Source organism: Pristiophorus japonicus, chromosome 6, assembly GCF_044704955.1.
Source record: "Pristiophorus japonicus isolate sPriJap1 chromosome 6, sPriJap1.hap1, whole genome shotgun sequence".
NCBI lineage: Eukaryota > Metazoa > Chordata > Chondrichthyes > Pristiophoridae > Pristiophorus > Pristiophorus japonicus.
The window spans coordinates 81,523,147-81,538,705 of record NC_091982.1 but is presented as its reverse complement, the minus strand read 5'-3'; the positions used below and the strand labels follow the sequence as shown (position 1 = coordinate 81,538,705).

The 15,559-nt window shown below is 45.1% G+C and overlaps 1 protein-coding gene and 1 pseudogene across 6 annotated transcripts in view; one reads left to right on the top strand and one right to left on the bottom strand.

Annotated features, from left to right (window-relative positions):
* The window catches only part of sytl4 (synaptotagmin-like 4), a 118,437-nt gene that overhangs the window by 40,081 nt on the left and 62,797 nt on the right, over positions 1-15,559 (bottom strand). For all 6 annotated transcript variants that reach the window (XM_070882999.1, XM_070883002.1, XM_070883004.1 and 3 more), the window contains 4 exons: positions 13,103-13,222; positions 3,179-3,323; positions 2,128-2,224; positions 830-933 (listed from right to left, as the gene is read on the bottom strand). In XM_070882999.1, coding sequence (XP_070739100.1) covers positions 830-933; positions 2,128-2,224; positions 3,179-3,323; positions 13,103-13,222 — 466 coding nt within the window. The remainder of the gene's footprint in view (positions 1-829; positions 934-2,127; positions 2,225-3,178; positions 3,324-13,102; positions 13,223-15,559) is intronic.
* On the top strand, positions 10,791-11,029 carry LOC139266433 (U2 spliceosomal RNA; annotated as a pseudogene).

The window sequence follows — 15,559 nt, the reverse complement described above, 5'->3', positions numbered from 1 at the left end:
GGATTCTTCCAATCTCAGTTTCCTATGCATACACTGGGTTTGGCACAGCATGCAGCTACTAACAGCATTTCTTACAGCAATAATACCAAGTGCAAGCATGTTGGTGGGGACTGTGTGGAAGATAAACAGTCTACCATGCCATATCTGGGATTTATCGGTGATTAGGGTCATAGAAGTCTTTTGCTCAGCACACCCAGAGATGGTTTAACAATAAAACAACTAACATTTAAATAACATTCACATGCAACAAAAGGTCTCCAAGTCCTTACAAAGGGGAGCAGAGGATGGAAAATAGGGAAAGAGAGATTGATGGTATAGATAAAAAGTTAGGTTTTTAAGAGGTTCTTGAAGGCAGGAAAGGCAAGGCAAAGTAGTTTGCGAAAGACAGCAGAGATGTAACGGCTGAAAAATTGGCCTCGATTGTGGAACAGAAAGAGCAGGAAACAAGCAATAAACCAGAGTCGGAGGGATGGAGCAAATACCTGGAGAAAACATCTCAGGTAGGGTAGAGCATGGCAATGGAAGCATTTGAGAATGAGGATCTTAAAACCAGTTTCTGGGTCACAGGGACTTTTTGAGGCATGACAAGGATGGGGAAGGGGATAACATTGTGTAGGAGAGGACTTGGGCTCCAAAGTTCGGGATAAACTGATGTTCTGAAGGGTGGACAAAACTGGTGAAGAGAGCATTTAATGACTTGCTTCTCAAGGTGATGAGGATTTCAGCAATGGTGGAGGAGAGGCAGAGGGATAAGTGGAAGGTGGTGATCAGTGGACTGAATGCAGGGTGTAAAGCTCATACGTAAAAATACCTGGACAGATACACTAACCTGTTCCACATTGAGTCCTGGAACTGAGCGACTGCGGTCTCCCATGGAATCACCTTTGCTCGCAGAATCCGATGCACGAAGATCCAGCACAGATTTACTGTAATCTAACAGAGGATTTGAATATTAAAAATAATTTCAAAAGCACAGATTGGGGTAATGCTGCACTAAACAAAATAACACCCAGTGATGCCTCTGCTGATCCTAATTATACGGAGTTTGATTGGGGTCACACTGAATTTTGCCTGAGACAATGGCCAGACAGCCTGTGCGTTAAACCAAAACTAGGCAAAACAGAGCCCACATACCAGAAACACCGCATAAAAGGCAATCCATGTACTAGATTCAACTATGTATGTTATTATCTGGACCGAGGTCTTATTGCTTCACAGTGCAGACAGAGATAAATAAGCAACCAGAGAACCACAACTGTTGCTGCCAAAGTCGTTCTGTGGCCAGTTAAGAGCGTGCTGATGCACAAAATGAAATAGAATCCCATTTGAAGACTTGGATGAGATTAGCAAATCGCCATCTGGGGAATACCGCAATGTGAATGTCAGTTGAAGTCAGGATATCGGCTTGGGTTCTCATCTTTGGTGCAGCACAGAACCATAGCCTACTCCTTTGAGAGATGTGATTTTAAAATATTTTTGAGAGTGAGACTCCATCTTTTTAAGATTATTTCCCCCCCCCCCCCACCCACATTTTTTGCTTCTTGACATGACTGATACTGGTGTGTGGTTCCATGGGCAATGACTGCCATCTAATACCTTACCTATGGTTCATTCTTAATGTCAGCAGGGCACTTCAATCATGGAGGAGATTCACAGCCAAGCCTGATCCTTTCCTAACCCGATAACCAAAGGCTCTTTTCAGGAAGGGCCACTGGATATCAATCAGGAGCAAGAACCTTGGCTGATTTTACTTCTTCTTGGACAAGGGATAGAGACACCAAATCTAGTGCCTCCACCAAGAACAGCTAAATTCAGCATAGGTGAGAGATTGAGCATGATGCCGTATAGTAATTTTATCTCCTTTCCTTTCCTTGGTCTCCCTGTGTCACACATTATCTGTTACTGCGTGGCCAAGTGATCTGCTCCGAGGCATCTGACAGACTGTGTCTGAAACTGTGTTTGTAGGTGTGTAAATGTGGATTGAACTTTTGTCCTTCTTGGGAAGCTTCTAACCTCCCCATTGCTACACCCGAGATCAGGACTGTGGGCTGTGGAAACTTTTCAAAATGCTTTAAGAATACTTGTGATTGAATTGAATTCAAGAGGCAGAGATGTGCCAAACCTCACCTGTGGGCTTTAGGATGCTTTTTGTACTCTTTTTGAACACGTTCTCGGAAACATTTCCATCTGCTGAAACTCTGCTGTGTTTTTTTGCACGAGTTTCCTATGAAGGAAAAACGGTTAAAACATTCCATTAACTTTAGATCTAGATCAGAGTATTTTCTGTTTTCATAGTTACAGTTTATTTTTTATAATCCATACAGAAACATGTGAAATTATACCACATAATGACTGATTTGTTGATAAAGTAGGGAATGTAAAAAGTCCATTAATCACATCAAGCCTACTTATTCCAATGGTCATATACAATCCACCACATGGACTCTATCCACGTATTTAATCTTCTGAAGGCAATATATGCATAAATACTCTTTGATCTATAAATGTAATGAAACTATACCTCGGAATATTTCATTGTCTACTATTCAACTGTAGCCTGCCGCCCTCCACAAACATGACATCAGTGCAGGAATGTCCTTTCGAGTGTTTGGTCACTCAGTCTACACAGATGGATTTATAATGCGGCCCAATGTTCCAAGGTAAAACATGTCAGGACATTTATGATTATGGCCGTCGACCAAAAGTCAGTGAGTAATCTATCCTTGCAACCTTCAATTTGTTTCCAATCATATTTATCTAGATCTTCTTTGAAGGAGTTAATTGACACCACTGATTTTCCTGAGAGTCCGTTCCCCATTTTCACTATTGTGTGTGGAAAAAATTCTCCTTCTGGATTGAGGTTTGTTCATTTTGAAGCTAGGTTACTGTAGTTTTGTGCTCCAAGTCCAGGTAACCTGCTTATATATCGGAGCCTCTCAGCATTATAAAAGCCTAGATCATTTATCAATAATTTGAACAGGACAGGGCCAGAACAGATCCCTACAAACCCCAATAGGTCATTAATTCCATAATTAGTTTATATGGTTTACTCTTAATGTCTTCTCAAGTGGCCACTCAGCTGTTTAAAAAAAAAACTGCGGATAGGTAATAAATGCAGCCTTGCCAGCTGTGCCCACATTCTGAGAATAAATAAAACACAACTAGAGTATCGCCATACGTTGTCCGAGTCAGACGGCATGTTGGTTTTGCTGGCGGTGGGTGACCTCAATATGGTTGGAAGAGTCATGCTGCCTGTGTTCATGTGTTTGGAAATGGGAAGGTCATTCATATTATCACTACTGCTCTCTGTTAAGGAACTCCGTCTGAAAAATATAGAAATAGGAAGGTCACAAAGTTGCTGAAGGTGCACTAATACATCGGGGGCGAATTTTCTCGGCAGAAAAACTGTGGAAGCCCTGGGAAAATGGTGTAAATGGTGTTCTGGGTGAGAACCCCCAGAGAAATTCACCTCCATAATATATAAAGACATGAAAGAGAAAGAATTTTGACAGAATACTCAGGACCTACAATGGTCTTACCCGGACGTAGTTAAGGGAACGATACTGGTCATCACAATTTTTTAAATAAACCCACTGTATACATGGTGACCGGTCATTTGTCTGTGGTCTGTGCAGTATTTCGGAGTCTCGGTGCCTAAACAGCACAATTTGGGGTCATTTTCCAAAGTGTGGCTTGATTTTAGTGAAAGGAATTCTGACCGATGATGAGGTCACTACATGGCCTCACTCTTTTAAAAAAAAACTTCTAATGTTCAAGCACAGGCCCATTGAACAGACATATTGGTTGATTACAATGTTTATCAAATGGGTGAACTCCAGCAAACATCTCACAATTACAAGAGGTTTGCTCAATCAGACCCACCTTGGATAAATATTGTACTTGGTGCCTTTTGTGAAATGGTTTCTGTTTACACCAATATCACTGATAACATGCAGTTTACCTTTCTGTTAGAGGTTGTCCACAAGAATTACTATACGTCACTGAATCAAAATTTAATGTTTGCGCTTATTAGTCACTCAGAGAGAAAGAGAGAATGGCTGCCCCAATGGTTCAGTTCATAAAGACGGTGTGTAACTAAGCTAGGAAGATCCCAGGTTAGATTCCTGGTGCTGAGCTAATTGATCTCAGCTTGGCTGTAGGATTAGTACAATAGACCTCAGTGCCTCTGGAGCAAGGAAGAGAAGATTCTGCCTGGTTTCCCGCTCCTGATTGCGATCTGGTGATCCCGGTCAGGAAGTGCACGTGTGTGGATGCCAGGCAAGCACAGGATCAAGCTTCGCTATGATGCTTCCCTCAGTTGAATAGCCTGCTGACACCCACTGTCCAAACTCTCATGTGAACAGCAATCCAGAGGGTGACCTAACCGTAACCCTAATGCCGTATGACTCGATAGCCTAGATTGTCAGTTGTCATTATTGTGACGCTGGCATTTACCCATTCATTTTAAACACAAAATGGCCTTGTGCATTTCTCAAATTCTCATCCTCTATTTGGCAGTGATTCTTACATTAGAAACTATACATTGTTAAAGAGCTTCTGGAGGTGGCACTACGTGTTTTCCCCCCCAGTGCCTGTAGTAGCATGGGCTCGATTCCAAAATTCTCATCCTTGTTTACAAATCCCTCAATGGCCTCGCCCCTCCCCATAACGGTCATCTCCTTCAGCCTCACAGCTCCGTCGCCCCCCCCCCCCGAGATATCTGCGCTCCTCAAATTCTGCCCTCTTGAGCATCCCTGATTATAATTGCTCAACCATTGGTGGCCATGCCTTCAGCTGCCTGGGCCCTAAGCTCTGGAACTCCCTCCCTAAACCTCTCCGCCTCCCTTTCCTCCTTTAAGATGCTCCTTAAAACCTACCTCTTTGACCAAGCTCTACCGTAATTTCTTCTTGTGTGGCTCGGTGTCTAAGTTTTGTCTTATAACACTTCTGTGAAGCGCCTCGAGACGTTTTACTATGTTAAAGGCGCTATATAAATACAAGTTGTTGTTGTTGCTGTTAATAGTTGAAATTGACACCTTTCTTGGCATGTCGATAATCAACACCAGTACAGAAATACCTTATGGGGCTAGGAATTCTTTATAGTCAAGGAATGGGTAATGTTTAGACTAAAAATGGTGAATTAGCTCCAGGTGAAAATCGTCTAGACTGCACGCAAAATTCATCCTCACTCCTCATTAAAATGATTGGAGCTATAAATCTAGTCTAAAAACCGAAGCTCATTGGCGTTACACTGAAATGATGGACCAATATCGGGTGTAGTCTAAACGCAAGTAATGATTGCCATAGGCTTTCTTCACTGTTTAAAGGGGAGGTCCATTGATGTTGCAGCACCTCATTCTCAGCATTGTTGACTGTGCAGCTGCCTCAACAGCCAGTTAGCCTAATATCTGCCATTGGGAAAGTGCTGGAGTCCATTATTAAGGAAGTAGTAGCGGGACATTTGGAAAAGCATAATTCAATTAAGCAAGGTCAGCATGGTTTTATGAAAGGGAAATCATGTTTGACAAATTTGCTGGAGTTCTTTGAGGGTGCAATGAGCAGGGTGGATAAGGGGGAATCAATAGATGTGGTGTATTTGGATTTCCAGAAGGCATTCGATAAGGTGCCACATAAAAGGTTACTGCAGAAGATAAAAGTTCACGGGGTTGGGGGTAATATATTAGCGTGGAGAGAGGACTGGCTAACTAACAGAAAACAGAGAGTCGGGGTAAATGGGTCATTTTCCGGTTGGCAAACAGTAACTAGTGGGGTGCCACAGGGATCGGTGCTGAGGCCTCAACTATTTACAATCTATATTAATGACTTGGATGAAGGGACCGAGTGTAACATAGCCAAGTTTGCTGTTGATACAAAGATGGGTAGGAAAGCAACTTGTGAGGAGGACACAAAAAATCTGCAAAGGGATATAGACAGGCTAAGTGAGTGGGCAAAAATTTGGCAGATGGAGTATAATGTGGGAAAATGTGAGGTTACCCACTTTGACAGAAAAAAAAAGAAAAGCAAGTTATAATTTAAATGGAGAAAAATTGCAAAATGCTGCAGTACAGAGGGACCTGGGGTTCCTTGTGCATGAAACACAAAAGGTTAGAATGCAGGTACAGCAAGTAATCAGGAAGGCAAATCGAATATTGGCCTTTATTGCAAGGGTGATAGAGTATAAAAGCAGATAAGTCCTGCTACAGTTATACAGGGTATTGGTGAGGCCACACCTGGAATACTGCGTACAGTTTTGGTTTCCATATTTAAGAAAGGATATACTTGCTTTGGAGGCAGTTCAGAGAAGGTTCACTAGGTTGATTCCGGAGATGAGGAGGTTGACTTATGAAGATAGATTGAGTAGGTTGGGCCTATACTTATTGGAATTCAGAAGAATGAGAGGTGATCTTATCGAAATGTATAAGATTATGAGGGGGCTTGACAAGATGGATGCAGAGAGGATGTTTCCACTGATAGGGGAGACTAAAACTAGGGGGCATAATCTTAGAATAAGGGGCCACCCATTTAAAACTGAGATGAGGGGGAATTTCTTCTCATGGGGTTGTAAATCTGTAGAATTCGCTGCCTCAGAGTGCTGTGGAAGCTGGGACATTGAATGGATTTAAGACAGAGATAGGCACTTTCTTAACTGATAAGGGAATAAGGGGTTATGGGGAGCAGGCAGGGAAGTGGACCTGAGTCCATGATCGGATCAGCCATGATCATATTAAATGGCGGAGCAGGCTTTAGGGGCCTTACGGCCTACTCCTGCTCCTATTTCTTATGTTCTTATGTTTTCCCATGAACCTTTGAAGGCATTGGTTATAGTGGTGGAGAGAAGGCGGGTGGTCCTGTACACAGCAACTGGCAAGAGGCCCTCGCTACAAGTCTGCTGCACTATGTGGAGGGAGGTGGCACACCACATCACGGACAGCACTATGCTCCCCAGAACCCACACGCAGTGCAGGAATAACTTTAACGAGCTCACACGGGTGGGAAGGCTTCAACAAATACTTCCTACCATCTGTACCACAAGCTTCTCACACCGCTTAATGCACCACAGCCCCAGCACTCACCCACCAACAATCTCGACCTACCAAAACTTGCACCCACATCTCATACACAATGACAGCTATTCAACTATGGCAGGCATAAGGGTAATTTGTAATGAGAATGCATGTGATGTGTGATATGTGTATGCATAAATTTATTAGCAGAGTTTGGAACATTTTGTGCTCTTTCTCATTTCACCTTTGCGCCCAGGAGGACACTGTGGTACGGCATGACACAGGAATGGTATGATGGGGATGTGGTGAGTAACGTGGATTTTGGGTTTCTTTCATTCAAACCGGTCGCAGACTGCCTGTCCGGAAGCCCGATTGTCAGTCTGCCTCATCCCTCCCTTTTGTTCCTCATCATCTTCCTCCTCCCTCTGCGCACATGTTCCCATCTCCATGGCGTTGAAGTCCCTGGTGACCGCTGTTACTGGCAGCGCTACGGGTGTCCCGATTTGGCCACTGGATTCGACAGGAACTGGCGTTACAGCTTATAACGCTGCATTAGCGCTATCTACTTGCACTAATGGGTGGCGCTAAGGGGACGAACTTTTCCCCGTTTCTCTATTTATTAAACCACAAATAAGATGCTGAATTTACATTTCTAGTGGTCTGAATGATGACATCAGTGCCTTCTCTGCTGATAACAATTAGTTTTGGTTTCAATAAATAGTATCCTGGCTGATTATATAAAGCAAATTTTTAAAACTCAGTGCATATAGATTGTGAATAATTTCATATCCACTGATTGTAGTGCAAACTACGATAGAGTTAATTTGGTTTCTTAGGGCTAGAACCTCCACTTTTTTTGCATGCTTCATGCCCACTTAACCGCTGAAATGATGTATAACGTCCACATATCACCCATTTTGGCACAAAATGGAAACTGACAGGCATTTTTAGAAAACTTATTGCCGAGCGTTACTTTCCCCGTGTGCTTAACACTGGGGAACAATATTACCGTACGCCCAATATTTTTGGGTGGAATTATCAGAATGGGCGAGATCAACGCCCATAATATCGTCCAGCATTACTTTCCACACTGATTTAACGCTGAGATTCAATATTAAAGCCCACCCACTTTTTTTTGTCATAAAGAGCATATTTTTTACTGAAACTAGTGGCCATGAGATCGCCCAGCGTCAATTTCACCACCTCGCACACATATCGCCCACAATATCACTCGCCCAAAAAAAGTGGAACTAACCGGAACTAATCACAGCATTATGGGCGCCATGTTCGACATCACGTGCCACATCCTTTAAAAGGCTACTGTGCTTCACCCTCGGCGGAATTCGGATGTACACTGCAGGTTGTTGGAGTTGATGTGAACATCTCTAAAAACATCTTGACCACACAATGACCGATTGGAATTGAATAGGTGTCTTCGTCGGGACATTCTTTGTTTGTGACTAATTGGTGGAAAACAGAGAGCTACTGCAATGGGGCCTGTCCTTTCTCACCCTCTCTTGGGGCCCAAATTTCCCCAACCCCTTTTTCCAGCGGGCTTACCCGCGGTGCGCCGACTTTCTACTCCAACAACGGTGCCGAAAATGTAGCTCCGTATTCTCCCCGCTCCGTGGACCATCCTAGGGCTTGGCGTGGCATGCAAAAGCAGTGGGGAGCAGAGCTACAACCCTGCGCCGAAAATAGTGCCGGCAGCTGTCCGCATGCGCAGTGGAGTCTGCGCGCATGCGCAGTAGCTCCTCGTCCTCCCAGCGTGTCCTACCGGCTCGCCACACCTAGTCCTGGCCGAAGGGCTTGCCGGTGGGTGGTACGTTCCGTGAGTGTTCTCTCCTTCCTGCCTGCCTGCCGCGTTCTGAGAGTTCTCTCTCCTGCTTGCCTGCTGGTTCGTTCTCCTGGGTGAGTTCTCCCACCCCTATCCCCGGTGGAGTGGCCTCCCGGCCCGCTGACTTCCCCGGCCCAGTATGAAGGTAGGACTTAAGTTTTATTTTTTATTTATTTACTTTTTAATTATTATTGATGGTTTTTATGCCTCATGAATGTTGTTGCAAGGTCCTCTGTGCTTTCCTTCTCCCCCCCCCCCCCCCCCCCACAATCTCTGTCTCCCTGCGCTGATTTCTTAACTCTCCGTAAGGTTTTTCTGTGCGGACACATACGCTGGCCTATTAGCTGGTGAAACTGGCTTAAATGGCCAAAACAGGTGTAAGTGGCTGGTAACACCCCCTTTTGAACAAAACGAAATTAAACTAAAAAGAATCCTAACTAACTCACTTACACTGGAGCAAATTAAATGTGCAGAATTGCGACTTTTAAGATACTCTAGAAAAATCAAGTTGCTCCAAAAGATACGGAGCAACTCCTGGGGAAACTTGGTAACCAATTACATGCAGCAGACTCGACATCGCCGAAGGAATGCTCCACTGCATTATGTGCCCAATGTAAGATGTGACAGACAGATGAGGAGGTCCAGATGTTACATCCCCACAAGTACAAGGAGAAGCATTCTTACCCCGACTTGCCCGACGCCACCTGCCTTCAGAGACTGCGCTTCCACAAAGAGGTTATCACTGAGGTATGCCAGCTGATAAGGGCTGATCTGCAGCTTGCCAGCACCATCAGTACTGCACTGCCCGTCGAGGTCAAAGTCATTGCGGCACTGTCGTTCTACACCTCGGGTTCTTTTCAGACCACAGCTAGAGACATTTGCGGATTTTCTCAGCATGCCACACATTGCTGCATTAGACAGGTCACTGAAGCCCTGAATGCACGCAGGAGGGACTTGATCAGCTTCCCTATGACCAGGGAGACACAGAGTGAGAGGGCTCTAGGATTCTCCAGAATTGCAAACTTCCCCAAGGTGCAGGGAGCAATAGACTGTACACACATCGCGATGCGGGCACCTTTTCAGGATGCGGAAGTTTTCAGGAACCGCAAGTGATTCCACTCCCTGAATGTCCAACTGGTTGTCGATCACCAGCAAATTATACTGGCAGTGAATGCTCAATTTCCGGGCAGCATCCATGATGCTCACATCCTGCGTGAGAGCACTGTATCTGACTTATTTGACAATCAGCCACAAGTCAATGCTGGATGCTTGATGACAAAGGATATGGCCTCGCCACCTGGCTGATGACCCCCCTGCGTGACACCCACTCGGAAGTCAAGAGGCGATCCAACAAGAGTCTCAGAGCAACTCGTGGAGAAAACCATTGGAATGCTGAAGCAGCGCTTTAGATGCTTGGAGGTGAGCTCTAATACCACCCTGAGCAGGTAGCTCAATTCGTGGTGGTGTGCTCCATGCTGCAACTTGGCTATCAGGAGGGGACAAAAATTGCCTGATGAATCTGACAGTCCACCTCACCAGAGAGAGGAAGAGGAGGACAAGGAGGCAGGTGCTGACATTGGCCCAGACAATCAGGCTGACGCTGAAGCCATGCCTCCGCCCCCCTGTAGATTGCATGAAAGGGCCCGCGGTGGCATGATAGCTGCAAGAGACTTTCGTCAGGAGCTCATCAATGATCGCTTTGCCTGAAATAACGTTGGTGTTATTTACAAGGCTGACACACTGCCGGGCGTGCAGGTGATACATCAATGGTGGGCATCACCTTGGTGACAGTTAAAGTTTAAGTTGATTGAAGTTGAGTGTCATTATACCCTCTGATGTTAAGGAATCACCAACATGTAACGGTGCAGCTATCTGAGCCAATGCGCTACAAGGTTTTGTTAAATATAAAACATTTAAACCAAACATTAGTCTGAAATCATCAGTATTTCTGTACTTCTCGGCCTTTTGGCTAAGATCATGCGTAACTGACCTGACAGGGGAGTAGCCACCATGACCTCCGGGTGGTTCTCCCTGGATCAGGAAGGTATATGCTTGCTTTTTTGGAAACAGGAGGTGGGTGGGGTGGCTTGACCCATCCACCTCCACGGAGGTGTGTGGGGGACCTGACCCATCCACCTCCATGGCACGAACCTGGTATTGCAGTACTTCCAGGAACGGTGCAGTGGCTCTAGGCCTTTTGGCTAAGAGCATTGGCGCAGAGTGATCCTTGGCGTGTGCAAGGTGACCTCTGGCGTTTGTGATTTGACAAAGAATTGGAACGATTGGCTACGAATTTCAAAAAAAAAAAAAAAAATTTCTGTACAAACCAACCCTTCCACCCCACCCCCTCTTCTCCTCCCCACCTCTACCCCTTCCCCTTTTGAACCTGACTCCAAGCCGCCTAGCCGAGGAGCTCCTCAGGCGATGCTTCATTTGGGGGGGGGGAGGGGCAAAACGCTGCTTGGACGAATACGGGAGAGGATGGTTCCGAGGTGGAAACGTGCTCTGAGCCAGAAGCAAGATGTTGCCGCTGGCTCTCATGTGTGGTTAGCAATGGGGGTGCGGCACTTTGGGATGCAGTGCCGCACTCCGGCACTACTGTGAGCCTTCTGCCACCAGTGTTCCTGGCTACCAACTCCAGGGCCTCCTCCATCCCTTCCATGTTATATCTTATTTGTTGGACAAAAACTCAGTGCCAACTATGTTCTTGGCTTTTTGCTACTGGTGAGTCTCCCTCGTGCCTCCCACAACAGCCAGACAAGCACACACCACAGCCACACACGCTTTCAGTGCCTCTGAGCTCCCACTCTCTTGGTCTCTTCTGTGCATGTCATGATGACCCTTGACCTCCTGAATCGCGTGAATCGAGTGTTGCCATGCCATTGCTAAGGACGGCCACACTTTACGGCAGAAGGTCAAAAAAATTTAACGCTACCACCCATTTGATATTGCTCGCGGTAACGCCCATTTTCAAAAATGGAGACTAGGTACTTTGAGAATGGGCGAGAAGCCGGCAATCTGAAAACCCTTTTTTACCGCCCCCCCCAGAAATAACGCCCATTTTTCTATGAAAAGTGACATCCATTTTTAAGCTTTTCGGGTGCACAATAATAAAGGAAAAATATATGGTGTTAGTCATAGTAACGGAACTTTGCAGAGGATGAAGGCACAGTAACAAGACACACCCATCCTCCCATTTGGAATATAACTAGAATATCCTGCAGGTAGCAGCATTGCACATCTCCAGGGACTGGTACAATATGGATGAGTGCAGCTTCAACAACACAAGAAGCTGGACACCATCCAGAACAAAGCAGCCAGCTTGATTAGCACCCCATCCACCATCTTTACATTCACTCCCTCCACCACCGGCGCACCGTGGCTGCAGTGTGTACCATCTACAAGATACACTGCAGCAACTCACCACAGTTTCTTCGGCAGATCCTCCCAAACCCACGACCTCTACCACCTAGAAGGATAGGGCAGCATGGGAACAGCATCACGTGCAAGTTCCCCTCCAAGTTACACACCATCCTGACTTGGAAATATATCGCCGTTCCTTCATAGTTGCTGAGTCAAAATCCTGGAACTCCCTCCCTAACAGCACTATGGGAGTACCTTCACTACACGGACTGCAGCGGTTCAAGAAGGTGGTTCACCACCACCTTCTCAAGGGCAATTAGGGAAGGGCAATAAATGCTGGCCTTGCCAGCGACGCCCACATCCCGGAACAAATTTTTATAAAATGGGATCGTGCCTTCAATCCTCCATGTGCTGAGTAATCACTATCCACCATGCTGTTATGGAGGGGAATTAAATGGATGCCAGTCACTTCCCTAGAATGAGGGTGCATCACCTGAGATTGCTGCCAAGCAGTACTTGGAACCTGGTTTTCATAGCAGCATCTTCAAAGACCGAGCAGTAGGTTGCCTGCTCATCCCTTCATCTAGTGAGACTGCATGGTATAGGAAGACTCAAGAAAGATCAATTGGAGAAAAAGACTAGACACAGGCACATGACAAAATGCTCAATTATTTCAACAACCACTTGCATTTATATAGTGCCTTTAATGTAGTTAACCATCCCAAGGCACTTCACAGGAGTGTTATCAAACAACATTTGACACCGAGCTACATAAGGAGATATTAGGATAGATGACCAAGGAGATTTTTTAAGGAAATAAATGGTGTTATTCACATTAATGCCCAAATCGCCCTTTGATCACAGGAATTTCAGACCGTGTCCTCCACAGATCTCTCACCTGGAACTGTTGGGTGTGTTATGCTTGGAGACAGATTGTGAGTCGCTCCTGATGCTCACGTGTCCAGTGGACTCTGTGTCGCTCGGCTGGTCAGAAGCCTCTTGGGATTCAGATAAGATGCTATCAAACCAAAAATCACAGGCACATGGATTAGTTATTTTACTCGTATTTCAGAGAAACACCATTGGTCCACATTACTCATTTCATTCTTCAGATATGGTGCAAAGTTAAAATAATGTTTTGCAGATTAAAACCACCTCCGATATGTAGCCTATTGATTTGCTTATAGTTCCCAATAACCAGATTAATTCTATCTATGCAGTGTTAATGATCCAGAGCCTTCCTTTTGTTTGTAAGCAACCATTAAAAAAAATCACAAGCCCAACAAGATCATGACCAAAGATCAACTTGGCTGCATTGCATACACTATGTCCTTGCCTTATAGTATGGAGGTTGAAGTTAGAAAGAGTTTAATGGTACAGGAAAAGACATTTTGACAGATCGCAAAAGCCGGTTCTCGGCACATGTGCATCGCGAGAACCGGCATTTGCAAGGCCTCTTTGGATGCATGCGCACATTGTAGGCACCCCGAGAGTCCACAATTTTCAGGCCATTGCTTCTTTAAATAATAATTTTTTTTAAAAAATGTGTTTGTTCACGGGATATGGATGTGGCTGGCATGGCTGGCATTTATTGCCCATCCCAAATTTCCCTCGAGAAGGTGCTGGTGAACCACCTTCTTGAACTGCTTCAGTCCATGTGGTGAAGCTACTCCCACAGTGCTGACTTTGTTGCAGCAGTTTGGTACAATTGAATGGCTTGCTGGAATTGGGGCAGTTAAGAGTCAACCACATTGCTGTGGGTCTGGAGTCACATATATACCATTAATGAACCAGATGGGTTTTTACAACAATCCGGAAATTTCATGGTCACCATTACTGATACTAGCTTTTTAATTCCAGATTTATAATTATAAATCTGAATTTAAATTCCCCAGCCGCCATTGGGATTTGAACTCGTGTCTCCAGATCATTAGTCTGGATTAGTGGTCCAGTAACATAACCACTATGCTACCCTACCCGTTGGTAATGATTATGGGGCAGAAATTCCATGGGGTTCCCTGGAGTTAAAGGGTGAGACCAATCAAACCCCAGTGGAATATCAGTCCCACGGTCTTTTCATGTCTTTTACATCTAACCAACAACTACCACTTCTTCCCATCGATAGCTCCATCCTTAGTCCTGCTTCGTCTACTGCTATTCTTGGCCTCACTATCCCTTCTGACCTCATGGAACACTCCACATTGGCTAGAACTACTTTCAAGAAATGTTGCTTCCTTCTTTGAGGCAAATGATTCTTTTCACCACAACAACTTTTCACTGTCCAGGACTTCAATACTGCTCCCACTTCTAGCACCTCTCTTGCATCCAGTTTAGGAGTGCAAGAAAATTAATTTTCATAATGGCCACAGTGAAATCTCGCTTTGTTTCAAAGTGTGAATATTGGAAAAGAGATAAAAGACACTATGTTGATAATGATTTTAAATTACGAGAAAGTTTCACTGCAGTAAAGGAGATTTAAATTTTGTGTTTGAAAACCTTTTCAAAATGGACGGTGCTTATCGAGGAAAAGTCCCAGTCTAAACAAGTAGGAGGGGGTTTGGAGATAACGAAGGGAAAAGATCTAAGCTATGCGAACTCAGCAAAGGAAAGGAAAAAAAAATGGGAATGGAACCGGCACGGAAGTTTTAGCTTTACCGCAGTAATGATCATTACATGGGGACAGACATAGGCCAGTGGCATAGTAATGTCGGGACACGTACCCAGCATACCTTAGTAGCATTGCTTAACATAGGAAGGCTAAAACCAGTATCCGACACACAAAGGGCTAGGTGGGAAGGAATGCTTTGACCCTCCCAACGGGACGGTAACAATAAAAGACAACTGTAACAACCTTGCAGGATGGATCATTATGCAGGGAGACAAGCATCAGTGTAGCCCGATAGGAGAAGACGAGAGAAGTAGTCAGGCTTGAGGAGGCAGACATGGATCTATATGTAGATGAGTCTCGGCACTATATCAACGGGACACCACGGACAGGGTGGGCAGTGGTAGATAGCAGCGGACAGGTTAGAAGGGAAGGACGGCTAGAAGGGGCTTATCAGCTCAAGTGGCTGAATTGGTGGCTCTCACCAAGGCTGGCAAAGGGAAAGAAAGTAAACATCTATACAGACAGTCGGTATGCTTTTGGAGTAGTGCATGATTAGTGGAAGCCTCCCTCCTACCCCAAGAGTGTGCAATAATCAACATCAACAGGGAAACGCATGGGTAGATGATGCAGCCAAGCGGGTGGTGGAGACAGGTACACTGGCCGGGGAAGCTCAGATTGGAGCATGTACAATCGGGCCTGAGGAAATAAACATGCTTAAGGTACAGGGAGAAGCCACTCCATAGGAAA